Consider the following 27,060-nt stretch of genomic DNA (forward strand, 5'->3'; position numbering starts at 1 on the left):
GACGATTCGATCGATTAGCTTGAACATGGAAACCGAGATCAAATGTCAATAATGCTAGTTATGACTGGACGGTATCGTAATTATTATTATTATTAATACGCCAGTGTGATGCAAATTAGAAGAAAGCGTGCATGTCATAACGGAGTAATTGCATAAAGGTGAGGTAAACCTAACTTCAAGGGAAAAGTATCGAGAGAAAACACGGAGTGTCCATACTTTAGACAGAATATTTTTCCAAGCGACCATCTGCTGCTAAATGAACGTGTCTATCGGGTCAAAGTTTAATAGGAGAAAGCAATAGTGCAAACCGAATAATAATGTAATTAGTATGATACATCAATGATCCTTGATATACGTAATATGCGTAATATGCGACATTTTGAAGAGCATTGTATTTATATTTTCTATATCCTTCTTGTTGGTATTTTCGTATCGCTTTTCTAAACGGAATTAGGAGAACTAGATAACCTGTATGTACCAGAAATAAACACAGGACAGATAACGAGGATAAGGTAGCAGTTTTCACAGCTGGTCACCGATCGAAATTTATGTGAACAAATCTGTGCGTCACTTATTAGGCGTGTTGGAAATTTGTCCTGATAAAGAAAAGAACTGCTTCGAGGCAATCGTCACTTTGGGCATATCTGTATCTATCCTATTATATAAATTAGTTTGTACGCGATATACTCGAGAACCACTGGACCGATTCGTACAAAACTTTCACTGATAAATAGCTTATTTCTCCAGTTTGAGTACAGGCTACATATATCATAAATTGTATAGATTTCCCTGCATGTGATCTAAAAGTTTCAGGACATCAAATACGAGCAATTTATTATTAATTATATTATATCATCCTCAAAGTAATCTCCGTATCCTCTCTTACGCATCATCGAATGCTTTTTTCTCCCCCCGGTCTTCGAAAGTAATAAGCAGATGCTGGAATCGAGTCTGACTCTTCCTGCGATTTTTCCATTATCGTGTCTCGCGTGTCCTTTTAGCGCCCGTTTACGACGGAGAAAAAGGGAAAGAATCACCTGGCGAGAGATCCGGGGAACATTGTACGATCAGGGAACGACAGGAAGCGAATTTTTTGCTTAAAACTCCCGAGTAATTAAAGCTGTGCGAGGCCTCGCGCCGTGGCGTGACAGCCACGTATTCTCGTGCAACAAATCTGTCGTTTTCTTTCGAACAAACAATCTTACAAATTGCACAGTACACCGCAGAATAATACTCGACAGGACTACGATCCTTTGTCATTCGATTACAAGGAATTTGCACCTCCATTATGCATTCTTTTTGAAAAATTTCAAACCACACGATCTACAATTTCTAATTTATCATAGAATTACGAAACTACAAATTTCATGGTTCAAAGCAACGAAGAGACTTCTACAAATTCATCGATGCATTTTTCAACCGCGAACGAGTTCCAACTCAAACACTTCTCCGACAGCCACTTCTGAAACGCTTCGAAAACGACTATTCGCCAGATTCCCGGAATCCTCGACGTCCAATAACTTTCTACGGAAACCGCAATGCCGCTCGGGAAGCATCTCTCTCGTGCATCAGCGTTTCGCCGACGATATCGCGAGTAGGAATGAAAAACAGTGGCAGGGCTCTGCCAGCCAAGACAAATTGTAACATAACGACGCTCGCGAATCGCGGCTTGTAATCCGTCGTTTATCAGCGGTTCGTGAGCCGCCTGGACACTCTCGATGGAGCTGATCCATCCTCCGGTTCGATCGATCCGCGATCGTCCAGGCGTCATTCGTCTTGCCCGAGAGCTATCGCGCTCACTTCGATGGAAACCAGGTTGGAGCCGTCGGAATGCGTTTGCTTAGGCCTGAGATAGAGAATCAACATCCTAAAGACGCCGTTTGCATTAGACGACTTTTGATCGATCGGCCTCCAGTCGATCCAAATCGTCCGTGTAAACGCAGTGTCGATCGCTTCTGTTCCGCAGAGATTTGTTCGATTAAGGGACTCTACTGTAAAACGCGTTTTTTATATTCTTTCTGGTATTTTTTTGTAAAGAAACTATGCAAGTTCTTGTAACAGGCGCTTCACATATATATTTATTACTCTTTCAGTAATATTCACAAATTTTTAAGTCAAGTAAATCTTCAGATATCGTGGAAGCAAATTCAGAAAAGATAGTTTTGTGAGAAATGTATTCAAATATAAATTTTTGTCGAACGAACAGGGAAAGTGCTTCGTTCCTTATTGGATACATAGTCCGTTCGTTATTGGGAATTTGTATCTAGATAAGGATTTTTCCCCGTCTCCGGTGTACCGTCCCGCGACCCCAAAGGCAAACTTCCCCGGAAACCAGCGGCCAATGACAAATATCCAGGTGGCTGTTCGACCAAACACGCTGGCATGGCAGCGCACGGGAGTTCTTAGAGGCGATTAGATATCGCGACGCGGCTGACAATAAATTATCAACGCTGGCGAGCTGTGTGTGGCGCGAGGGATCCACCGTCGCGGTGGGCATTGCTAAATTGAGGAATCATCGGTCGGGGCTCGCGCGCCGCGATTATCGTTAATTGATAAATTCGACGGTCCCGGCGGTAATTTATTCCACGATGTCCGAGGCATTTCTAACAGTTATTCCCCCGCGAATTCATTCCCCGACCTTCTGGGAAATCGACGAACGATCGTACGGAACGCCAGTCGGAGCTTCGACGGCGTTTGTCGACCGCTGTCCACTGTTTCCTGGGGAATGGACTGCCAGGAACGAGTTGTTGAACGCGAAACAGAGATTTAATTCTTAAAAACATCTGGCTTCATCTTTCTATATCCATATGAGAATAGTCGTATTAATTGAATGAATCGAAAGAGTCGACGACCGAGTCGAAATTGGATGCATTTAGTTTATTAGCTTCTCACTTATATAATCCACAAATATTGCTATTTTAACCCTTCGAAATTATTGTCAAGACGTTAGTACGAGTAAAAGAGCTGTCGAACGTGAATTAAACGTAATATTAAATACTGGAAGATATAAATTCGTTGGATAGGGCGCTGGGTTGCACTGTGCTACCAGGCATTGAAGTCTCTCAGCTTACCACCTGGAGTCTCGTATAAATCAGTGGTTTTCAAAGATTTTACAAGACGTTCTCGTGAAAATAATATACGACCCAAAGAAATTTAAAATTACTAAAAAAAAAGTACAAAAATTAATAAAATAGATTAAAAATAAACTAATTTCTGCCGCTTTCTTTTGTTTTCTATACTCAAACGAGCAGGAAGAAGGGAAAAGACGTTTAATTGCACTACTTTTGTGATACCGTGGCAAAGGAGAAGCGTCTAACAAAGGACCACGTTTGTTATTTCAGACGACGAAGTCGCGGCGAGGAGGAGACGAACGGCGGCGTGGTAAACGACGACACCTCGCAGCAACAGCAGCCTAGCTACGTGTCCGGTCAGCGTGATACAGAGGAAGAGGAGGAACTAGGCGCGGAGGAGGCGGCCCAGTCCCTGCAAAGCGGCGCCGAGGGCGCCGACCCGGAGGTCCACAAGAGGGTTGCTGCGGTGCAGGTGCAGGTGCAGGGTATGGAGGGCGACTGGCGGACCTACTGCGAGCATCCGCTCTCGGTAGCGACCGCGGCGATGCTCAATCTCCAACAGCAACACCAGGTCTCGGCCGTCACCAGCCATGGCGACGATCCTGCCGCTTCCTACGTCTACGAGTACTACAAGCTGCCGGAAAAGACCGCGACGGACGTCAAACTACCGCCCACTCATGAACTATGGTCCACGTAAGTGCCAACAAATATTAGAAAACCGAACTTTAATCCTTCGACGTACCATTCAATTAGAATCGAAACGTACAGTATCCAATTTTGTTCGATTTGAATGTGGAAGAACAGGTTTGTTTTACGAATGCCTGGCGAACATGATAATTTGATTATTTTTTAATTTAAAAAGATGTTTGTTTGGAGTATTTACTATCTATTTCGTAAGTGTGTTTGAGTTAGTGCAAAGGGTTAATAAAATCTGGAAAATACCGAAGCCTCATTCGAGCAGCTCCAAACAAATAAAAATTGCTTTTATTCTAATGTGAGAGAATATATACGTAGGTGCGTAAGAGGCAAACATAACCACCGTATCGGTTTATAAAATCACGCGTTAGGTGCTTGTTTCTCGAGTACATATCTATTAACCTCCCACGATAGAAACTCGATGGAGACTTTCGAGATCTTTGAGAACCTTTGGTTCGAAATAATACTGTTGATTTTTTCGAATAAGTTGATAAATATTCGAATCATCCGTTGCTGAAAATATTTGAGGACGTTCCCGGTCGAACGAAAAATGCTGAAATACGTTCTCCCGTAGTCCAAGACTCAAGGCAGCGATACTATAGCGAAACTATTCATTATCGCGCGGCTGCATAATGCTAATGCAAAATGACGCGTTGCCTCGCCGTTGAACCTATGGCATATTAGTATCTGTGTCTTAAGGTCACCAGATAAAAATCACGACTTTCCACAGTTATCCTGCAACGCCTTCCCGCGATACATGGAAATATTCTAAGCACGCAGTTCCAGCGACTGAATAATGCACAAACATACGCTCGCAGCGTTGCATCGATGCATATCGGGATGCATCTCTTTTGTCTTTGCAATGTTCATCCGGAGAAAACGCGGTCGCGATAACTTCAAATAATTTCTCACATTACAAGGGATTGTTAATAAGGGTTTTAGGAAACGAGATGTATAACTTCTTGGAATAAAAGTAACGGAGCATAGAAGTTTATACTCGATAAGAGCTGTCTGCGATCAATTGGACCATCGATAACTTTGAACAAGAAAAAATAATGTTTTGAATGTCAAGAATTGAGATCTTACGTAACCGGCAGAGAATAATTATGTAGATGGGATTCGGTATGATCGTTTCAGACGAACGTTGGTCGATTAAAAATTCTGTTCGCCGATGTCCAGTACGAAACGTGTTAATTCAACGATACGAGCTGGCATTGGCTGGAAACTGAGACCAAAAGGTTCGCGAGTTCGCGAAGATAGCGGCGCGTGACGACTAGGCGCATCGGGAGTGCTCGATTAGCGTAGATCGCCAGATAGCGCGTGTAAACGTCGCTGAAAACACTCTTCGGCGCTGCCCGACGCTTTATTAACATCCACGTTTCCCCGTATCTCGATTAATAGTCCCAGCGCGCATAATTGAGTGCTCGCGACCGGCATAATTTATCGCGACGCGCGTCGTCTCTATGTGGAACAATCGCTGGTCACCCGATCTCCGCTGGAACTAGGACTGCTCGAATGGTCTGCTAATCAGATATTTTATCTCAAATGACCGTTTTTAAAATTTCGTTTAGAATTTCTAACACACAATATTACTTCAGCGCCATTCAACTTCACGACTTTTCTTATAGTATACGTACAATGAATATTCACTTCTATTCGTGTTTGTTTTCTGAGAAAAATATGTAGTCTGCCTTGTCTATCACGACCGGTCTGATCGGTTGCATGATTTATATATTTTTATAAAAAACTGGACAAAGTTTGGTATCAGATAGCAAAGACGAAAGTGGAGAATCTTGAATTTCCACTGTCTTAGAACAGTCTAAAAACTTTAATATCCATTCGACTCGCGAATGGTCGGAGGGTTAACGATCCCCGGTGATTGCACCGCATTTTTTGAATATTGAAACGTCAGACTAATCTAACATTTCGGTAATTACGTTTTCCCAGAGGGTGGCCTCGCGCGGGCAAACAGTGGCGGGCAGATCTTGGCCGAGACGTCGGCGAAACCGATCGATCCTCTCGACCGGTATCTCAATCGCGCATCGAACTCGCTGGGATCGGCGTGCCAGCTCCCGCGGCCCTATCAAACGCGACCGCGCGCTTTTATCGCACCTGGATATCGCGGATCCCCGTGAAGTAGCGCCAGCTCGCCGCGAAATCGACCCCCGTGACGACCCAGGCCAGCCATAAATCTCCGTCGTTGATCCACGATGCGAATCACAATCGCCTACTGCACCCCGATTCGCTCGGCTAATTCGTGTTTCATAACCGACGCCATCCGTTCCCGTGCCCCGAAACAGAACCGCGCCATTTGTTCAGGCTACTCCTTATCCGATATTATTTATTACGTAGTAATTGCACATTGTGTAACAGAATGGAATTTTTTCTTCTTTAATGCTAATATGGCCGTGCCTTCGTTTTAAAATATACTGTTTTATTATTTCTGCTGCCTTATATACTGTATTAAGCCTTTACTATTAGTATTTACTATCTATTTCGTAAGAGAAGTCTCCGAATGCAAAGGGTTAAATTGATAAATAAGATACTCTAACACATTGATTCTTCACTGAGGAGCTAAAACAATTAATTCTTAAAATCAGATGTTAAAGAAAATAAATCTAGATAGGAGTGTGCCAGTTTCCAGTTGTCTAAAAACAGAGACAATTTGAGAGGTTTAGTCTGGCAGTCGACCTGTTGACCTTCTACGGTCCAGATTCTAAAAATTTACACTATCTTCCTAGTATAAAATCGTTCCAACGTTCTATCAATGCTAGATCCTTCGAAAGCAGCAACCATTACTGTATTAATTTCAACGTCGATCCAATTATATCGCCGGTCCAAATACGGTGTCCTAAACCCTAAATCGCACATGTGCTGGGTCTTCCGGTCCATTTGCTCGGTTTGCAAACTCCGATGTTGGCACGTTGTGAGAGAGAGAGTCTCCTGGATTCGTGACACGGGGCACCCTCCTTATTTTGGGTCCCGCGAAACCGGAATCGAGTGCCCCCCCGTTCGGGGTAGCCGTGGACGAGGACAGCAGCCCTTCGTAGCGACTCCTAGGGCAACCCTTGCCAGGTTTTGATTTATATCAGCCGCTTAGCATATTTTGTAATTTACTGTTGAGAATCCTTAACGTACGGGACCCATCGTTCGGGCCCAGGGCGACGAATAGCGACGGCGCGCTGTCGGCAACAGTGGCATCAGGATCACCCGAGTCTCCGCGCCGGTGGGGAGATACCGCCCTAATCTTCCCTCGCATCATCTCCCCCTGTCCTCTATCCATCCTCTTTCCGCGATCCTGGGTCCTCGTTGCACTCGGTTTATCGCGTCCGCTATCTGTTCTCTCTCGCTCGCGAGGCTCCCGCGGGGCCCAAAGATACCATCTCGACAATTTGTACGCCGGTGGATCGTTAAAACTATCTCTCTCTCTCTTTGTTCGCCGGGAGGACACAGTGGATGTAACTCCTGAACGCGAGCTTAATCCAATTTCATTGTATCGCGGCCGTCACCCGGGGGATCGGAATCGACGCGTGAGACTCGCACAGGGGCGGTTTCACGAGAGACTCAGGGGTAGTTAATTTGTTTCCTCTTCGGTGACTTCGAGGATTCTCGATGCAGCACTCGCGAACAGAATAGATGTACCGACAGAAACGCTTTGGTGATAATATCGTATACACAGGCGGAGGATATCCTAACGAGGCAATCGATATTTAAACTTAAACGAAGTTTTGATAAGTAGTTTCATTCGAAACTGGTATTACAGTCGAGAAATATTACCTTGCGTCGCGCTGAGTGTACGATGTTTCATTAAAGTAAAAATAATCTTCTATCGACTAATGCTGAAACAGCATCTTCGCTAAGAGTCTTGTTCGGCCTCGAGAACTCGTTCCTTCTATCATTTCTCATGTTGACACCGCGACAACCGTGATGAATTTTTCCAAAACTGAACAACGTATTCCTGTAAATCCTGTTCAATTCTGTACCCTTTTACGGCTTTGGGAAAAAGTCTACGTTTCAAAGGAATCTCATCGAAGTTTGGTCTTTTTGTATAAGAAATTCAGAATTTAAAAATGATCGCAATCGAAAGCTCGTAACAAAGGCTGCATACTCGATACCTTATTTCATATATCCCAGAATGGTTTGTGAGTTGAATTCTGTTCCCCATACGAAGATCGTGGGCTGCTTCGAGGGAAGATCTCAGTTTTCAACTATGATTAAATCAGCGGAGCTCAGCCATTGTCACTTTCACTGATAATCGTTCATGCGTCTACCTCCCAAGTCGCGAGGATTTCAAGCAGTAACAAAAATGTCGGACGCAGAAAAGGGTCTTCGTCTCTCATAGGTCACGAGCAAACAATTTAGAGACGCCTCCGGTCAAAACCAACGACGTGCCTTCGTGAAACCGCGAAGATATTACGGAATAAACGCGAAGACGTGCGATCCTCGAGCCGCCTCTATACTCCTTTTCAGGTATCGCTTACTAATGGCCAACGATATACGCCTGCAACGTGAATACAAGGTCTGGGTTAGGCATATACCGTTGCCGATGTTAAGACGTTAGGGTCCCCCAGCGAATTCACCGCGGAAAGTCCGTAATATAAACGCCTGACCGTTAAAATCGTACGTCATCGCGAGCCACGCTGCAAAAAAGCTCTCGACATAAAATTCTTTGGCTACCGTGAAACAAATTGCGCCTCTCTACCGTCGTCGCGTCGAAAAGGTCCATTTAATTGCAATTAATTGCGGTCGTTTCAATGGCCGGCCATTTTTCTGGCGTTATCGAGCACTTTCTAATTTAGTTTCTCTCGCGGTTCTTAATTGGAGTAAGACTTTCGACGATTTTTAACTTCGCGTTTCTGGTGGAAATCTTAACGAAGGATTTGTAAATTTTTTTTTCTTGGTTCTTGCGTTTCTAAGAATTCTTTCACCAAACCAGAGCTGACGGTTACGACCTGGAAGATTGTAAATCGCATCGAGGCTGCAACGTTTGAATATTTTTATCGAGCCAGTAATTACCGTAATGGTTATTCTCGTTCGACGGTATCCTCTGCCGGTAGAAATTTCTCAATCGCGCGTTCGAACCGAGAGTTATGCTCATTGGTAATCGCAATCACGCTCGAATTTTCTTCGGCGCGGAGTGTCTTCAGGAAACCGAGGATCGCGATAAATATACGCATTCTACGAGGCTCCTTAGACCCCGGCGAAGTTTGTAAACTATCCAGCGACGCTGCTAACGACAGTCCAAGTTCCCCCTGGTTGCGCAACCCTGGAGACACGGTTGTAAAATACGTCCGAACGCGGATATACGTCGAATCCGATGAACCTGTGGCTCTTATGCGAATCGAAACCGAACGGAACGAAGGTGTTTTAGCACTCGGAGTGTCCGAAGGCAGCCTCGCGAGAGTTATCCTATTTTTATCGACGCTGGAATCTCCTCGAACGCGGATACACACGTCACATCCAATAAACGCGCGGCCATAGATGGGCAAAACGATATTCGATTAATAAACGTACAGCAATTTATTCGTAACGTTTGCACGAGTGTCCTTTCCAAGAATAAATTTCGCTAGAAATTAACGAAAGTATCGACGCCATTTTGGCGCGCGAAATTCGCGCGACGAAGCGCGTGTTACCCTTAACGAACGAAATTATTATTACTCCGGGCGCGGAATGGCGCCATTATGAGGCGAAAAGTTTCAGAAATCTGCGAAATCTCGACGCGATGGCCGACCAAACAGCCAGATAATTTAGAGCGGAGGGCTGTTACGCTCGAGTCGAGTCACTTATGGCTCGCCATGGGGTTGTAACGTCGCCAGGGATCGGCGCACGGTTTCACAGCGAGCCGACGCGATAAAGTCGGGCCCCGCGGGGCCCCACGATCGCTACTTTAATCTAAACTCCCGTGCCAGCGAATGACAACCGCGACCTTCAAACCCGGAGAACGCTGGAATTAAAGGAACAAGCGAATTTACCGAACCAAATGCATATTAAAATCAAATATTGCGCGTGTAAAGTATATCTTCAAAAGGACTTGACCCAGTCTATCTAATTTTGTATTCACATTAATAGAATAAGAAATATTTCGACGAATGTACGCAACTTCTTGCGCCATCAGGACTCGAAAGTTCAGATTTCCAGCCACGAATAACTATCACGGACTGGATACCCTTGTCGACAATGTTGCCACGTACGGCGTTGCTATTAATCGTTCCTTGCAATCCAGCCGAGTATCACGGGCACGGTTTTTGTCGGTTCTTTCTCCTCGACACGCGATAGCGTATCATTACATCCGAGTTACACAGAAGCAAGGGATGTATTACGTATTGAGAAACGGAATTCGAACCGATCGTTCGCGGTGGATTTCGTTTCGCCGCGCTTGCGTTTCCTGTCGTCCGCGATATCAACACTGTCGCTGAAAAATTCGATGAAAACTCACACTTTTCTCTCAGAATCTCTAAGAAATCGATGTGAAGCGCCTCACACCTTAACACGTTGCCACATCACGAAACAAATTTACTAAAACAATTGTTGACGAATGTAACATTAAAGACAGTATCTTATGTCCATTAAACCAGGTAAAGAACGCGAAGGAGTTTAAGTTCCCAGGACACGTATTTTCTTCAGTGCTCCATATATTTAATCGAACCAATTCCGAGCGCGGTCGACCCTCGAAAAGACTTATTTCGTAATTCCGGCAACGCAATCGTAGAAACGCGAACGAGACCTGTTTCGCCGTTCCGTTTCCGTGTGAAATACAAAATGACGCTCGTCTCCTAGAGACGGTTCAAAGGTCGACTTTTAATGAAAGCGGTAGCGTCCGCAATGACTGACCGCGGCGTCGCGTTTTATTGCGTTCGCGGGTTATCGTTAGGCGGCGATCTTCTAAAAAAAAGAAAAGAAAAAAGTACGCGAGCCTTTCGTGCGCAAGTATATAGTGCCACACGTGTATATTTTCAGTGGGGCATGAATCACTCCGGACGATGGTTATTGTACGCATCTTTCAAAGTGCGTCATCTCTGAAAATTGCTTGGGTTTCTGATTCACGGCGCGCCACCGCCAATTTAAATTAAAAAACATATTCGATAATATATTGCAAGGATATCAGGGATGGTTGCAGCCGTGTGGTCAGACTCAATGGACACTGTAAACGTAACTGTATAAACTATATTATTCAATATTATTAAAGTTCGATGCAGAGTGTCTCTCGAAGTCGAACCCTGTCGATTCCTATCTACATATCATAAACAAAAATACTAAATAAACACTTCTTACAATATATGTTCGCGTGAATAAATCTGTGAGAGCAGATGCATTTGCAATTTTTGTCCAGTACGTTTCGATTAAGTTGTGTACAAGCGTAGGTGTTTCCATTTTGATAAGAGTGGAAACATTGAAGAAAGAAGGGGTCTATATGAACTTAGAAAAGTCTAGAAACACGGGAGAGGGGGAAAATGTAGCAAATGGCAAAGAAGTGGGCAAGGTAGCCCAACGCTCCCTCCCGCAGTTCGGCGTCGTCTTAACTCCTTATTACGCGTTTCGTCGTTCGGTTATCGTTACGCGGAGATCTGTCGGGTACGAGGAACCCGGCGTGCCTCTGGTACACGCTGGCCTCTGACCCACTTGACGAGGAGCCTCGTGTCACGTCGTAAAACGAAACGGGCCTGAAGAACCAGAATCAAGCCGCGCGGGACGAGTGCCACGGCCCGTTTTCGCTGTCCGCCGGTGCTTTATGCCCGACACGTAACGCGAGCGCGTTCCCCTTTATTTGAATTTATGATCACAAAACGCCGTAAACGTTTTTCGCCCCTCCCTCGCGGCGCACACCCTCGTCGCGCGTTTTCCACGTCGAGCGGCTCTCTGACGCGAGTCCGCCGGGGAAGCCCCGTTTTATGGGGCCCGGGACTGGTCGCTGGGCGTAATTGCGGGAGGCAACCAAACTGGACGAGGCTGTTACTTTGAGGCGTGAGATCGAACCGATAAGGGCCTTTCGTTGAACTACTTGGGTCGAACAGGGATAAAGGTCCCCTGGGTCTTCCTTCGAGCTTGTTTAGATTACGAGAATTTCCAAGGGTTACGCTCAGTGGTGAAAACGGGCCCGAAAGTATACAACTGTCTTCACCCTTTGCACTCGTATAGTCGCCATACTACATTTTATTATTATACACATACTTAGTATTTCATTCTGGGGATCCTTGTTACAATGTTTTATTTTAGTTTCTGATAAAAGATAAAATTTAATAAATTTACATAATAGGGCGTAGCAAAGAAATTGAGCGATAGACACGATATACGAAAAGAGGAAATAGGAACAGACTTCAAGCTGGGATTTATGGACAGGGCTGTAATGGTACCAGCGAGATGTTCGCTCCGTTCAGGGCAGAATGAGCAATAAACTCCGTTGAACTGAACTCACTGTAGTCCACCGAGGAATGCCCTTTATGATTTCTATTCCAACGCCACTGGTTTCTCGACCTTTGTGTCACAATTACCGGCGACGTCGCGCGGAATGGCTAGCCGCGAACTCCCGTTTCGTGTAATTCCGGTTCTCAGGCGTTTCAATTCGTCCTGGAAAGTTAAGACGTCCACGCCTTCCTGTTTTGCAAACGGATAGTCCGGTTCTCGGGGGCCTCGGGGTCGAGCAGGCCCAGCAACCCCTTGCGAAAACGCGCCAGTTTCGCGCTACACGGCCGACACTACGTGATCGCGGATCGTGTTTTTGACCTCGCGATCTCTATGGCCGGTTCCTCGTGACCGGCGTTGCTAGACAGAGGCATTCGAGGCGACAATTTCAACGGGCAAAGGCCCAAAGGCGGGAGCGAAAAGAGAGATCAGAGCCGCGATCTCGCGTTTCGTGCTAATGAAACTTCGTGGATGGAATCTTTTCGCAGGCTTGTTAGACCAGTTCGCCATTTGGCAGCTAGTTCCTTGATGCCGACGGAGTTTATCGGGGCTACCGCGTACGTGGAAGACGTTCGTTAAAATACCTAAATTCTCTACGGTTTGGTACTCCGAGATGTTGAAATGCAACGCCGATATAATCAATTTAACATTACATGACCTACGATTTCGTTTTTTGTTTAGTTCCTTGCCAGATCTCACCGCAACAATCATTTTGCATTTTTTCAAAGAATATTCCACATTCTTTATATCCCAAAATCCTACATAAAAAACGAGAGTTTGCGGAGCCTTTCTGGCCCTATTATCGGAAAATCCTCTGGTTTCGAGCGACCCAGAAAAGAATGGCTAAAATCCCCTGACCCCCCATCGGAATCAAGATATCCAAGAGCACCGGCGACGCGTGTCCGACATAACAAGTCGTCGCCGTCGTATGGAAGCGTCGTGAGCAGAAGCCCGCTCGTCCACGCGGCGCGCATTTCAATTTGCCGGGTCTTTGGAACGTCGAAAAAGAAAAAAAAAGAAAAAAAATGAAAAACGCGCGTACATATGCATACCGCGCGGAGCCAGCGGCACGTGCTGCGCGCACAGGTGACGTGGTGGATGCGTGCGTGCGTGCTCGCCAAGGCAAAAAGCGTGTATGTACTGGCCGCGTTGGAAAAAGCGGCGAGGAAAAGAAAAAAAAAACGAAAAGAAACGAGGAAGAAGAAGAAGAAGAAGAAGGAGGAGAGGAGGCCAGACAATAATAATCAAACGCGTGACCCGGGGCCGGAGCTGGTAGAGCGCCACTCGGTCCGGACCTGTCTTTCGAGTCCGTGGCAGGTCCCGCGCGCACGCACACTCTTCCGCCCGTCGATTTCCGGTTTGAGGAACGCCGATTCCGGTTCCGAACCGGGTCCTGCCCGGTACCGCAAGCTCGAATGCCCCGCGCCACGTGACCCCCGTGATCGCCAGGCAATAGCGACCTCATAGCCCTCAGATTGGGCACGTTTGTGATGGCTTTTTCTTATTGGTTTGTTATTGGTTTGCAAATTTTAGTCGAGATTCTCTTATACTCTCAGAGCGACTTGGACCAATAATCAGAATCTTGCTACTCCATTTAAAATAGAACCTCCATCTCACTCGAGATTTGCTCAAGCCCCTCACGAGTCCTAAGCTCCCTCACCAGAATATGGTTTCATGAAAAGCAACATTTTTCATGTTTTTACGAGGAAATATTATCATTGGAGGTAGATAAATTCCACTAGCATTCATACAAATTACTGTAATAACTTCCCATTTCTGCTGATGTAAGTGCTTCAATAATATTGCACATTTACATATTAGGGCAACTGACCCTACCACTTTTGTTACACTTCCAGTGACCACTGTTCGAATCTTTCCTAACATAGAAGTAGATCTACGCTTAGTAGACCAGTACCAAGCGACGACCAATTTGCACCGATTTCTTTCACTCGTCATCTTTCCAGCTCTGCACAGTATCTGTTTCCCCGACTGATAGCGCGTCGTCGGTTCCTCTTTTCCTCGAACGACTCGTGCAAACGTACGCTCGAATCCGTGAGCTCGTCGTGACCCTTTGCTGACCCGACGACCTCGAGGCTAGCGAGGTGCGTCTGTCTTGTCGTCGATAATGCTGCACCGTAAGCGCGTAATTACCTGTTTTGCGCGTACACCGACGTTGCGTGGCCACGACGACGCGGCAAAAACGATCATGTAACGTTACGCGGGATAATTTGCTGGTTTGTAAGAGAAACGGTTCAGGCATTCCTGAATTCGTGATGAATCCGTTCGCGGTACGCTGTACGGTGCAACGTCTTCCAAACCGGGTGGCACAAATGGACTAAATCTTATGTAAACAATAGGGTAGACCGGGATCAATTGCTACAATATATGTATATTCCTCAGAACCCTATAATTTTATTTTATAGATATTCGTTGGCAATCAGATAGCAATAAAAGTTTATTTTCTCTAGAGTTTTGAACTCATTGTCGATGAGAAAAACAGTACAGTAGAGCCTTCTTTATTCGAGCTTCCTTTGCTCGAATGTTTCACCATCGGAACCATAAACAATAAGTACCGTAGATAGGTAGGGAAACCTGAACTTCCTTTCTGTGCCCATGTGCATTATTTACGACTCTATTAACAATGGCGTATCCGAGCAAGGAGGCGTTGAATATCCCCCCAAAGGATACGATATCTTAGATTCGTTTCAATGAACTTGAGTGTTTAAACTACCGTCGGATGCAGGTATTGATAAATTTCAAATCTTACGAAAGAAGGTTAAAAATATACTTTTACGTAGTTCAAAATATAAGAACGGCTTTGCTATCGTTTACGTTGATAATAAATTAATAATCCATTCGACTGCACGTCCATTGCATGAATGGATCCCGCGATCAAACTCAAGATTAATTCCTTTTTAATAGGATGCATCGAATGCAATTTATTCCCAAGAGAAATAATTCTTTTCTTCGACGTGCATTCGAACCGTCCAGCGTCAGAAAACTCCCCAATACTTTTCCGACGCGCAGGACTTCCGCGAACGGGTGACGTCGGCCATTATGCGACCGGTCGTTTAATTTATGATACACCTTCCATAATTGTTGAAGGCACTCCGCGTAAACGGGAAAAGTAGCGGCATTATTGTTTTGCGGGAAAATATTAGCCGTCGCGGAGAATTCCTAACAGGAATTGTCGCGTTTTAATGCAATTATTAGTACCATTATAACGGATCGTGGCTCTTATTGTATATCGTCTAGTCCTTGATTACAGCCGTCGTGATTTTACGGCAAACGAAGTTTTTATGCATTATTAAAATAGAAAGGAGGAAACTGAAACGTCGTAACCCGTCTGAATTTATATAGAAAACGTCGTTAGTTTTCTAAAGGCTGGAAGACCGGGCGATATTGACATTCTTCGCTTGTTAATTTTTGTCGCTCGGATGCGCAATTTTCTTCCTTGAATTCGCGTCCGGTCGAGCGCGATTCCTGTAATGAAGTGATTAATGGAAGTTACGTAGCCGCGGAATCGTTGATTATATTCAACGCTCTACGCTTGCGAGTGTCTAACGACGGACACTAATTGCAAAACTGACAGAAAATAGTATTCGTGATACTGTGGTAATGATTCAATTATTCGCAACTTGGATAACTTAGGATCTGCTGATCAAACCTCATTTTTTCACGATCTGGAGGAACGACTTCGCGAACTTTATCGAGGGAAGAAGTAGCGAATATTAACGAGGGACTTCTTGATTTCGAGGAAGTTTGGTTAGTTTCCTATGTGAAAGTTTAATCGCCTCCGCTGTCGATGACTCCGCGAACGTTATGGAGGGACTATTTGAAAACGAACGAATCGAAAATGTATTCACTGCGAAATGAACACTTTTGACGGTGTTCCCGGGTCTGGGAACCCGCGGATATCGTTCGAGGCGACGATGCATCTGCCGAACGGGCGGCAATAAAATTTTCTGGGCGCGGAAACGCGATTCGTCGAACGGTCGTACAGGGAAGAATCGAGAGGATCGCGAGGCGGCATTATGCGAAGTAGTTAACATGTTATATTTAGCATGATAATACGTATCCACAATACGGGGGACCCTTATAAACTGCCAACGCTCTCGGTGCATGCGATCTTTCTCTCTCGCGCGCGTTGCTCGTTCTTTTTCACTCCTCGTTCCTTTTCTTTCCATTCTTCCCTGCTCTCGTCCTTGCCCGGCGTGTCGTGGCAACCTCCGCCAGGTTCACCGGTCCTTTTCCCTCCTCCTCTCACGCCAGACGATCCTAGGTCGTCTCTCTCGTTCTCTTTCTGCCCGGTGAACATCGCCACTGTGGTACCTACCCTACGGTCAGATGCTCCCGTACAATGGCTCTTTTTTTACACTTGATACCTGATCTCACTCGTCTGAACCCTCTCCCCGGGTCTCTTCTTCTTCTTCCTTCTCGCTCGAGGCGGTGTTTTCTGTCTGCCGCGGTTCTCGTCCGCTCCGTGGAAAAAAAGGGTGACGCGAGAGAAGCGCCGTAGAAAGATACAGAAACGGAGAGAGACGGGTGTATACCGTGACACGTCGTCGCCCTCGGCACACTTGTGCTTGAAGAGGTGCGGATAGGAAAAACGACCGGTGAACTCGGGTTGTACTTTCCACGGGCGGGAAGCTGCACTGTAGACCGTCATAACCGGAGGCCACGGCCTCATGAATTCGGCTTACGTGAAATAGATCCCCGGGAGTCGTTGCGACCAGACGCGCGGTATTCGTTCCGCGTTGCTTTAATGCACGCCGCGTGGTAATGCGATGCTAATCCGTGATGTAGGACGATAGATTCCGGGGCCAACAGCGCCCCAAAATCTGCCCGCGCGGTTCAAACGTCGATCTTTCTTTTCCTTCTTTCGGTTAGAACCCGCAAACGATCACAAATTATTTGCAAAATTTAAAGAATTTAATTTAAAGAGATATACCCAAAATTCTGCCTACTCAAATTGCACTTAACTGATTTGAATGATTTTGAAATTGCTCCAACCTAACCCAGACCTAACCTATCCTCACTGGATGATACCTTGTTAGCAAACAAAGCCTCACAGTTGTTTCCCCGCGTCGGTCAATCTCGATTTATTAATTACATTGCCCGCGGTCGGACGGCAAATCGACGCATAATTAATTAACGACGACGTAGGTATGCGAATGGAGGCTTATCGTTTATATTTAGTAATGATTGGAGAACATTGATATTTATCCACGGGTGTCTTTATCTCGATTTTTTTATTTCTTTTTTTTTTACGCTCGTTGGAAAAAGCGACGTTGCGAAACACGGTACGCGCGCGCCATAACGTTATTGATGAGACACATTAAGCATTTATTTTCCGTGACGGACCTTGAAAATCTATGAATTAATTATAGTTTTCTTGAATGTTACGCGGGACCGATGATATCGCCGCGGAGGCTCGAGATGACAAATGTACCGCAGAAATCGCGCTGTCGATCGATGCCTTCGCTTCGTCATAAACGCTGCGCCTTACAATAAATCGTTCCACTCGTTAGCTAATGCGATATTAACGTTATTACTTCCCACGGGGCATAGGATTCGAGGGAGGCTGGAATGCAATCGGTTGAAAGAAACCTATCGTCCGGCGCGTGAAAGCCTATCATTACTTTATCCGCGGCCGATGAGACTTATTTTTCCCAAAAACAATGCCGGTAATTAACTTATCAGATTAACATGGACGCCTCGCTAAGTTCTTTTTTCCGCGCAGCATCGCGTCGCTGCGGACTTGCATACGCTGCTGCCGGGAGAACGTGTAATAGTCGACTCGTCAGTTTAACGTCAGGAACTTCTTATGGCGAGGAAGATTGCCATAACTAATCCTCCAGGAGGTATCACTTCGCGCGCGGCTTGGAAATTATAATGTGATGTTGCTCTATTTTAGGTGCTACTTTTCTATCATAAAATCATATTATTCTAGAATGAGAATACATCAGTGAACCATAGAAACATCGAATTTTTTAGTTATTTCGGTTAGCTTCTCGAGTATTTTGTATTTCCAAAGCACCCCCCCAGCACGTAGTTCGAATAAAACGTTGGTGAATCGTGAGGAGATAGAGGCAACGAACGCGCAAGTAGGCGCAATGGTTGGTTCGCGAGGCGATTCGACGTGCGTACTTAGCATAGTCGATCGATCCCGATCCCTCGTTGTAACAAAAGGGCACAAAAGGGCCGCTGCTAAAGGTCGATTCTCCACGGACTGTTGAAGGGGTGTGATGGGCCAGAAGCTGCTGGTGCAGGAGGCGCCTGGCTCCGGTTCCGGTTCGACGAATCGCATGGAAGGCGGCGAAGGCGCCGGAGGAGGGGAGCTGCACCACTTCCTGCATCAGTACAACCAACAGTCCCACAGTCCCGGCCAGAGCCTGCAGGGTGGCCTTCCGCTTCCGCTTAGCCCGCAGTCCCTCAGACACGACGGTTCCTCCAGCGCGGGCATCGCCGGCGTCAAAAGGGAACCCGAGGACCTCAGCTCCTCGCGAGGGGCCCAACAATCCAGCAAGAGGCACAAACAGGCCCAACCGGACAGTCCCACGCCACCGGGGATGTACCATCATCATCAGCATCAACTGCAGGTGAGCCACTACCACATTTAGCCTGTCAAACCTGTCGACCCCTTTGTTCAACAGATTTCTCTCTCATGAGAATTTGATTTTATCAAAATAGTACAGGGTTATCCAAATTGAGTGTCACATCTTTAATAAAACACAAACTATTTGAGATATTTGGGGTTTCTAAAGTTTATTGACATAAACTCCTCGAGAAATCAGGTGTCGAAAACAAGCTCGAACAGAACATGAATGTTTCTAATAATTTTCAGTAATTTGTACAGTGTGTTCCATGACGATTTGCTTATGTTTACAATCAAACACTCATACCCTATAGAATGATCATCGAAGTTCGAACGGTGGTAAATCAGGTAAATTTCCAGGTGCAACAGTACGGAAGTCCCTACGACCCCTACACCTCGTGCAGCCCACGGCTACAGTCCACGGCGTACACGTCGACCTCAGGGACGGGGGCGGCGAATGCTGGGAACCAGAGCGGACTGCACCAGGAGGCGACGGCTGTCTACGTCACGGGGGATGCTCTACCACCTCTGGCATCGTCGAGTTCGTCCTCGTTGTCGACCACGACTGCTTCGTACACGAGGTACGAGGTTGTGCCAAGCTCTTACGCAACGACACACGCGATACGCTCGTCCTCGAGCAGCAGCAAAGTCCTGACCGTTGATCTTCCCAGCCCCGACTCCGGCATCGGCGCGGACGCGGTCACACCCAGGCAAGATCATCATCCACCCACGGCGTTGCACCAGGTTAGTCCAATCAACGATACTCAAAGAAATACCTCAACCCTTCTAAACAACCCTATAACTAACACAGTTTACGATCACAAGTTGGAAATCATTAATTTTATAATAGAAGGAGGTGTACAAAAATCTAGTCTCACAGAAGAAATTGTCTAAAATCACAGTTTTGGTCTCGTAAACAATTTTACCGTTTCAGACCGGCGGTGAACGCGTTAATGGCGGTTTTGCATTGTAGCGCAGGATTTCGACCTTCGCTCGCAACGCAACATTGAACCCACTTTTAAATAGCCACCACTCGTGCAGAACCATCGTGTCGACTGCGTGCACTTTCCCCCGAGGACGTTCCCCCCTCGATCACTTTCCATCGCGTTGATTTCGTGCCCAGGCACCGTAAAGATGTTTTGATCGCTACTAACAAATTAATCGGACAACGCCTACCATTAAGCGTTATCGCGCCCCCCATCTAGGTAGATATAACTTCTTCCACGCGCAATAATTTTCTGCGCGGTCTCGTGGAACAGAACTTACACGGCCTGGTAACGACACGAGCGTTTTACATAATCAGCAACGCATATCTCTCTTGGGATACTGACACATTTATTTATAACCGTCTGGAATCGTATAACGCGCGCCACGCTTCTTTCGCCGGCCGCGTTTCCAGCCACGAAATTGTAAACATAATCGACGCGCGTACGGCGAGACGGGGCGCGAAGATCTCGCGACGATCGATTTCGAGGCGATTTTCCCGCGAGAAATCGCGAACCGCGACTTCCATTCGGGATTTATGTAACGACCAGCACCGATCGTGCTCGGTTGCGATAATATGGAAATTAGAGCAAATTAACCGAGAACGGCTGTTAATTATTATCACGCGCGCCCGCAAGAAGTGCCGATTAGAATCGGAAACAAAACACCTGGCTGCGCGAGCTACTTGCGATCCACGTAATGTACGTGAAGCTAATGTCAAGTTTATGGCAGTGTGGACAGTTTGTTCAGATGATTCGCGAGGGGTTTGCGTAATGGTTTCCTACTGGAGAGTCACTATACCGTGTGGTCAGAAACTAATTTACGGCTAACTAATTTTTATTCGAACGAAGTGGGTTGCCTCTCAAAGAAATTTGAAACCGTGCAGCGGGTTTAATAAGCGAAAACATCGTACGGAGCCGAATCGAATCGTCTCCGGCGTAATTTTCGCGGCCGTCGAAGAACTTCCACGCGGTGCCATTAGCGATCCATCACTCCCACGCTTGATTCGGTTGTCACGCGTAATCGACCGCTTCCGGAAACATTAATCGTCCGACGGGGGCAGCGGTTTATCCGCGCGAGTAAGTCATTAGCATTCGCGGTTGACATTACGAATTAGAAAGCACGCGTTCCGTTCTGCTCCGCTTCCCGCGACCGTTGAAAATAAAAGCAGAGCTCGTCCGCCAATCTCGTACGCCAGACGAAAACCGATATACGCAGGAGTAATTAAAATACTCATATTCGAGCCACTGGCCGGCGCGCGATTTGCTCCTTTTCCTTTTCGTTATTTTCCTGCGGTGCTGGTTTCGCTGCGCGAGGCAATTTCGGATAAAGCGGCCGACTGCCGATCGACGACTTCCGCGATTGCTTGCAAACACGTTACGTTAGATCAGGGATTCTCAACGGACGCCATATTAGTCCGATTTTTTAAAATAATGAACTGTAATTTCCATCGATCTCTTTTACTTTCATCTCGGTATAACATTGACGAGAAATATTCTTGAAGGACAGTTTGTGGTTCAGATAATTTCTCAGCAAGTTTGGGAAACGAATAGAGTTTGTCTGGCCGAACACATCGTATAATATAGCTTAATATATTTTGTAAGGATCTTCGAACATGGATTTTGGTTAACTTTGAAAACCGGTCGAGGTCGATGAAAGGGCCCGAGTGGCCCGGGGGACGGACATTGTGCACCACTGCGTTAGACGCAGACCCGGTGAGACTTGTAATTACGGATTAAGTCCCCGACGCGCTCCGACACGTGTATCAGGGTGTGTAACATTCGCTACGGAGCAGGGAGATAGCGACACGACACTGTTTGATAACACCATTAAGGGAATCGCCGCAGATCTCTAGCAGCGAACGCGGAAACTTCACCAGCGTGGAAAAAAACACGCGTTAGGGAGCAAGGAGGAAATCGAGCAACAAGCGCGCGAAGTGAAATTCGGAAGCGTGTTCGTGCCAATTTCGTAATTACGAACGCCTCGTCTCGTAATGTCCCCTTTCGTAATTTCTTGGCGCAATCTGGCACTTACGTTCCTATCTTGAAATTTCTTTTTATTTTGCCCCCTCGATATTTGTAATTCTACGGTCGATACTCTATCACGCAACGCGTTAAGATTCTTATGGTTTGCTAACGGAATAACACATTTTTCGGAGACTCGAACGCACGATTGTACAAAGTTTGACGCCAACCAGCGTTAAAGCATTGCTCGTACCGAACGTAATGCGCATAAATCGATAAAAAAATCATTTATGTCGTTCACTCGTACGAGCTGCTGGCTAATGATACGCCGCAGTTCTTTCCCGATCGTTATGGCGCTCGAACCAGCGTCGATCTGTCGGAGATATCAACGCGCGGCTATGCAAAAACACGTGCAGACACGTGTACGGTACACGCATGCCCGTGCGCTCGCGAGTGTCGCGCAGAAGAATGCATAATGGAGAGACGTCGAACGCTCGATGGCGGTGGGGGCTATAAACGATTCCGATCGGCGGCGCAATTAGATGAATCGATCGAGAAAAAGCGCAATCGTCGTCGGAGGCATTAAAGCAATTAATCGCGAAGGCGGCATTCGTGTTTGCGCACCAACAAGCCCTCGTGCCTCTCGTTTCGTTCGTTTTTTTTCAACGATCCACTCTGAATATTCTACGAGTACGATTAAGCCGAGATCGTTTTCAGCATAATTAAGGCTGATACATACTACCCGATCAATCGTTGGTCGTTCGCGTTCAATGATTTTTGCATCGATCTCTGGTCGAGAGTGGGGGTAGTTTTACGATGAGACAGTGCGGATAGCGCAGTGAATTTTGTTTAAATTTCAACATGAGACACGTTGGTTGCCTGGCGATCAGTGTGAATCAGCCTTAAGCAGGAACTCGAGTCTCGAGGAGCGCGCATAAAGTAGAAACGATGGTAGGGAACGCGAGAATATTATTCCTAATCACGGGATCGACGTTGTATTAATTTATCGTCGTACAGGAGGGGTGTACCCGGGCATCGAGTCGCGGGAAAACGAAACGTCGTCCCTCTCGGGTTTGTTCTCGGCTGGGTTCGATGGATTGCTTCCGCGATGCCGTTCGTCAGGCCGAGTAACGAGCTGCGGTAACCGCGCTACATTCAAGGCAGCTACGAGAGCCTCGCATGAAGACGTACGAGGGAATAAACCGTACGGCAGACCGCTTATTAACAAACCACCGCTGGGAACACGTGCGGCCGGCCTGGTCAATTTTACGAGACCGCAACAGCCTATTCTATTCTGGCTCCTTGCGCTTTTGTTTCACGGAAGAAGCCGGAGTTCGTCTCCGACCGCGGCCACGGGCTACAGGCGACCACCTCGGGGTGGTTTTAGAATCGTCTGGAGTCGTAAGAGTCTACTTCGAGGTACTTGACCCTTATCGTACCAGTGATGTGTCAGGATGAAATCGTTCGGAGTATTGCACAGGGAAAGAAACAACCCCATTTGCAGGCCTTATGCTTGTGGTCAACACGAGCTCTCATCTCTAGATACGTTCAAATTCTATCAAAGTTGTTTTTGATACTGTTTTGATACTGTGAGCCATTGTATGCGGTTAAATTTTTCGGTGAAAAAAAAAATTTCAAATCGTTCTGGAAAAATTATTTTCGGTTGTGAGGGTCAATTACAATCATTTTTGGTCAATAGATATACCCTCGAAATCTTACGTACTTTCAAGAAAAAAATTTCATTACTGAAAATATAATGTCTGACTATGAATGAATGATTCCCCTGAAAACATCATAACTTCTGAACGGATTGGAGGATTTCAATGTTTCAAAATGCAAATAACGCGTATTTTTGTGAGGAATATGTATAAATTCTAAGACTATTCGAAAAGTTATTCCTTAAACCCCCGACGTAAGAATAACCAGAGAGTGTATCCTTTTTGTCTCCTTCTTTTGAGGCCTCAGTTCCTAAAGGCAGTATGGATCCAAAACGGAGTTAATAACGAAGGGTTTCTTGTTCTCACAGTCCTCTTTCGACTACACGGAATTGTGTCCCGGAGGAACAGCGGCCGGCGCCGCGGTGGTCCTCGAGAGCGGCGCAGTGATACACCATCAGCCACTGCAACTGCAACTGCAGCAGAGCCACGCACAGGCGCAGGTGCAACGCGGAACTTTGGTGTCCTCGGCCGCGACGAATCCGAACCCGAATCCGAATCCACCGAGATCACGGCCGTGGCACGATTTCGGCAGACAAAACGACGCGGACAAAATCCAGATACCAAAAATGTAAGTAGCCGATCGATTTGCATTACAAATTCCGCAAGGATTCCATTCGTGGATCCACCACGAGTTCAACGCCCCTTCCAATCCTTCTAAATAGTCATTGCCTCGTAAGTAGCCCATCATGTTTAGAAAGATGATCTTGTTTCTTGACGATTTTAATGAGCAAAAGGTTCTTTTATTACCGCTATAAATCCCCATTAGCTTCCACAGCTATAAATCTCCTGCGAGGACTCGAGAAAATTCTCTGCCCGTACGAAGACTCCAAAACTCTTAGCCTCTTCTGAGCACACTAGGTCTTATTCATATGTAAAATATTCAAATTGCACTATCACTATCGTCATATCAAATCAATATCAAATTTGTCAAGGTTGAAAAATCGACTTTTGGTGAAAGATTGGTGGTCTTGGGACCACCGTGAGGCGGTGTGGGAAACAGGAGCAGAAGGCTGGAGGCCGTTCACCCGGGCCATGCTCGGTTATCGGCTCGCACGCACTGTCCTGGTTGTCCCCCGTCGGCGATTGGAAAAAAGAAAAACCGCCGCGAATACGAAACCGCGTCCCCGACGCGTGTCGTCGCATAGATAAAGATAATAGGTCGGCTAGAGCCGGCGGAAAGTTCGCGAACGACGCCGATAGGCCGACCGCGGGCAGGGAAAAGCTCCGGCTACCTTCGGATAAGGACAATCGCCTTTTATTTCGCGTTTCAGAGCTCTATATTTAGAGCCGCGCGCTGCAGTCCCGTCGAACGTGTCGGTTTTGCGGGAAATTGGCCTTGGGGGCTCTGTAAACATTCGCCTCGCGACGAGGAAAGTTCCCGTAAGATGCGCACTTTGCCATTTTCTCTCCTTTTTTTTCTGCCTTCGATCCATTCGCGATTACGTATCAATATATCGAAATCAAACTGAGCCAATCCCGTCGATGAGTTACGTTCGTAAGTTGATTCTAGAAAGACCAAGGGTGGATCACTGAATTTTTTAAACAAAAGTATTGTCACAGCTACGATTGCAAATACGTTTTCATACCGAGTCATCTTCGATTCAAACAAGTGCACTGTTTATACTCTATAATGGGAATCAATCCGATTGAAAACACACGAGCACACATACTGTTGCAATCATTGACGTCACCCGTCCGAAGTTTCATACTTTATCTCTATTATTCACAACGCTACAGTTCCGTAGCGTGAATTAAACGCGAAAGGGACAATTTAAGAAATCGGAATGCACGGTCGACTCGTCGCGTCCGATCTTTGTACTCCGGCGTCCGTGGAAAACTGTGCACACACGCGAACGACGTAATCGCGTCTTAATGTATGAAGATTACCGGCTTTTTATTTGTTTGTTCGACTGTCGGGCAGCCATTACCACAGTTCCGGCCGTTTTTCTCTTCCCCCGTGGACCCATATATCAAATCGTTGTTACGCGTTTATCGGCGCACGTCAGACCGTTCCAATTAAATCGCACCGAGTTTTTCTCATTGGCGTAATCTGCGCGCAGATTCTCCGCCTATGGATTCAAATATCACCTCGAGTCGCCGATCAGCACGTCGCAGCGCCGCGAGGACGACAGAATCACCTACATCAACAAGGGACAATTCTACGGGATCACGTTGGACTATGTCCCGGATCCTGACAAACCCACCCTCAAAACTGGACAGACTGTCAAGGTAAGCAAAATACATTTTAACATATCGGTGGTAATAAAAATCGCAACAGAAATCTTAAACGCCATTTCCCTCGAAGCAATGTTTGTTTCCACATGATCTTCAGGAATCCTTAATCATCAGAGTCAAATCGAAGTAAATCTACAGTGCATTATATAATAAAAGCGTAAAAAAACTGAAAGAAATATTACTAACAAGAAGCGTAGAGGACGAAGCGATTATACATGAAATTAAAAAAAATCCAAGCATCGAAACAAATTATTTTCTAATTTCCCCTATGTAGTCTCAAGATCCTTCGTTGTAGAGTGCATATACAATACTTTGTTAGTCGTTCGAACGTCGGATCGAAAAAATTGGCAAATAAATTCTAATTAAGTTATTCGCGAATAAAATCTGGCCAACTCCGGTGCACTCCTTGCACCGTAGTCCTGTCCAGGTAATGCACGGGAAGCGCGACACAATGAGACGCCGAATAAAACTCCCCGCGGCAGTAAACAATAACCCCGAGGCGCGCTCATCGGCGTAACATGGTCACGCGAAATTGCGTCGCGCTCCGTCTTAAATCGCATTAGGCCGAGTTGCATCGCGTTGCATAGCATTACGCTCGTTTACCGACTCCTACGAGCGATAGAATTCGCGCAGCCCGTCCGGGGCGTTCGCGTCGAAAGAAGAAGTCGGACGAGGTCGTTTGTTCTCGCGACTCTAATTGGCAGCAAGGCGCACCGTTAGCAATTTCCATCCTGATAAAGCTGCTGATTCTTTTCTTTTTCCCTCCCGCTAGGAGTTACGACTTCCTCGTTAATTGCTAATCGAGCGTCCAGCCGCGTGGCGATTCGAACGGTCTGCGTACGTACAAAATTACTGCTTATCCGTAAACCCCGCCACAAACGCTTCTGCTCTACTCCATCTATGTTTACCCTTGCTTGCCTGTACCACGAGACTCCATTTGCAATCTTCTTCAGATTCTTTTGGCTATAAACTCTGCCCTCCTTCGATGACTAAATGTACTCGATTAATTTCGTGGCTAGATCAGTAGTAGATTGTTCAAAATTGGATGGGAGACTCCATCTTCATTTCTAAGCAGAGAAAAGTACCTCGACGTATTTATAGTTGCCTTAGAGGCAGAGACAATTGATGGTCAGTACTTGTGAGAGAGCATAGCCCTCTGCTGGCGAGTACTGGAAGATTGAGCTCTCTCGTTACGACGAGCAACGGGAAATAATGATAAAACACTAATGGAATTATCGATTCTTCTTCTAATCGGAGCCCTACTTCCAATCTAATCCTAGTTAGCTATTGAAATAGTCAAGTATTACCGAATAATAGTCGCACTAATCGTAAGCGAGTTATTTCCTTTTATTCTGGTGCCGTTCTTTGCGTTAAGGTATCTTCAAATCGTATCT

The 27,060-nt window shown here is 46.2% G+C and overlaps 1 protein-coding gene across 1 annotated transcript in view; it reads left to right on the plus strand.

The window, feature by feature from the left end:
• LOC122399141 overlaps positions 1 to 27,060 on the plus strand; it is a 131,613-nt gene that overhangs the window by 90,696 nt on the left and 13,857 nt on the right. Inside the window, exons 3-7 of the mRNA XM_043399576.1 lie at positions 3,342 to 3,764; positions 18,409 to 18,769; positions 19,126 to 19,509; positions 23,740 to 23,999; positions 25,492 to 25,660. Coding sequence (XP_043255511.1) covers positions 3,342 to 3,764; positions 18,409 to 18,769; positions 19,126 to 19,509; positions 23,740 to 23,999; positions 25,492 to 25,660 — 1,597 coding nt within the window. The remainder of the gene's footprint in view (positions 1 to 3,341; positions 3,765 to 18,408; positions 18,770 to 19,125; positions 19,510 to 23,739; positions 24,000 to 25,491; positions 25,661 to 27,060) is intronic.

This window comes from Colletes gigas, unplaced genomic scaffold (assembly GCF_013123115.1).
Source record: "Colletes gigas isolate AHSC1104 unplaced genomic scaffold, ASM1312311v1 Colletes_gigas_Sc00012, whole genome shotgun sequence".
Taxonomy (NCBI): domain Eukaryota; kingdom Metazoa; phylum Arthropoda; class Insecta; order Hymenoptera; family Colletidae; genus Colletes; species Colletes gigas.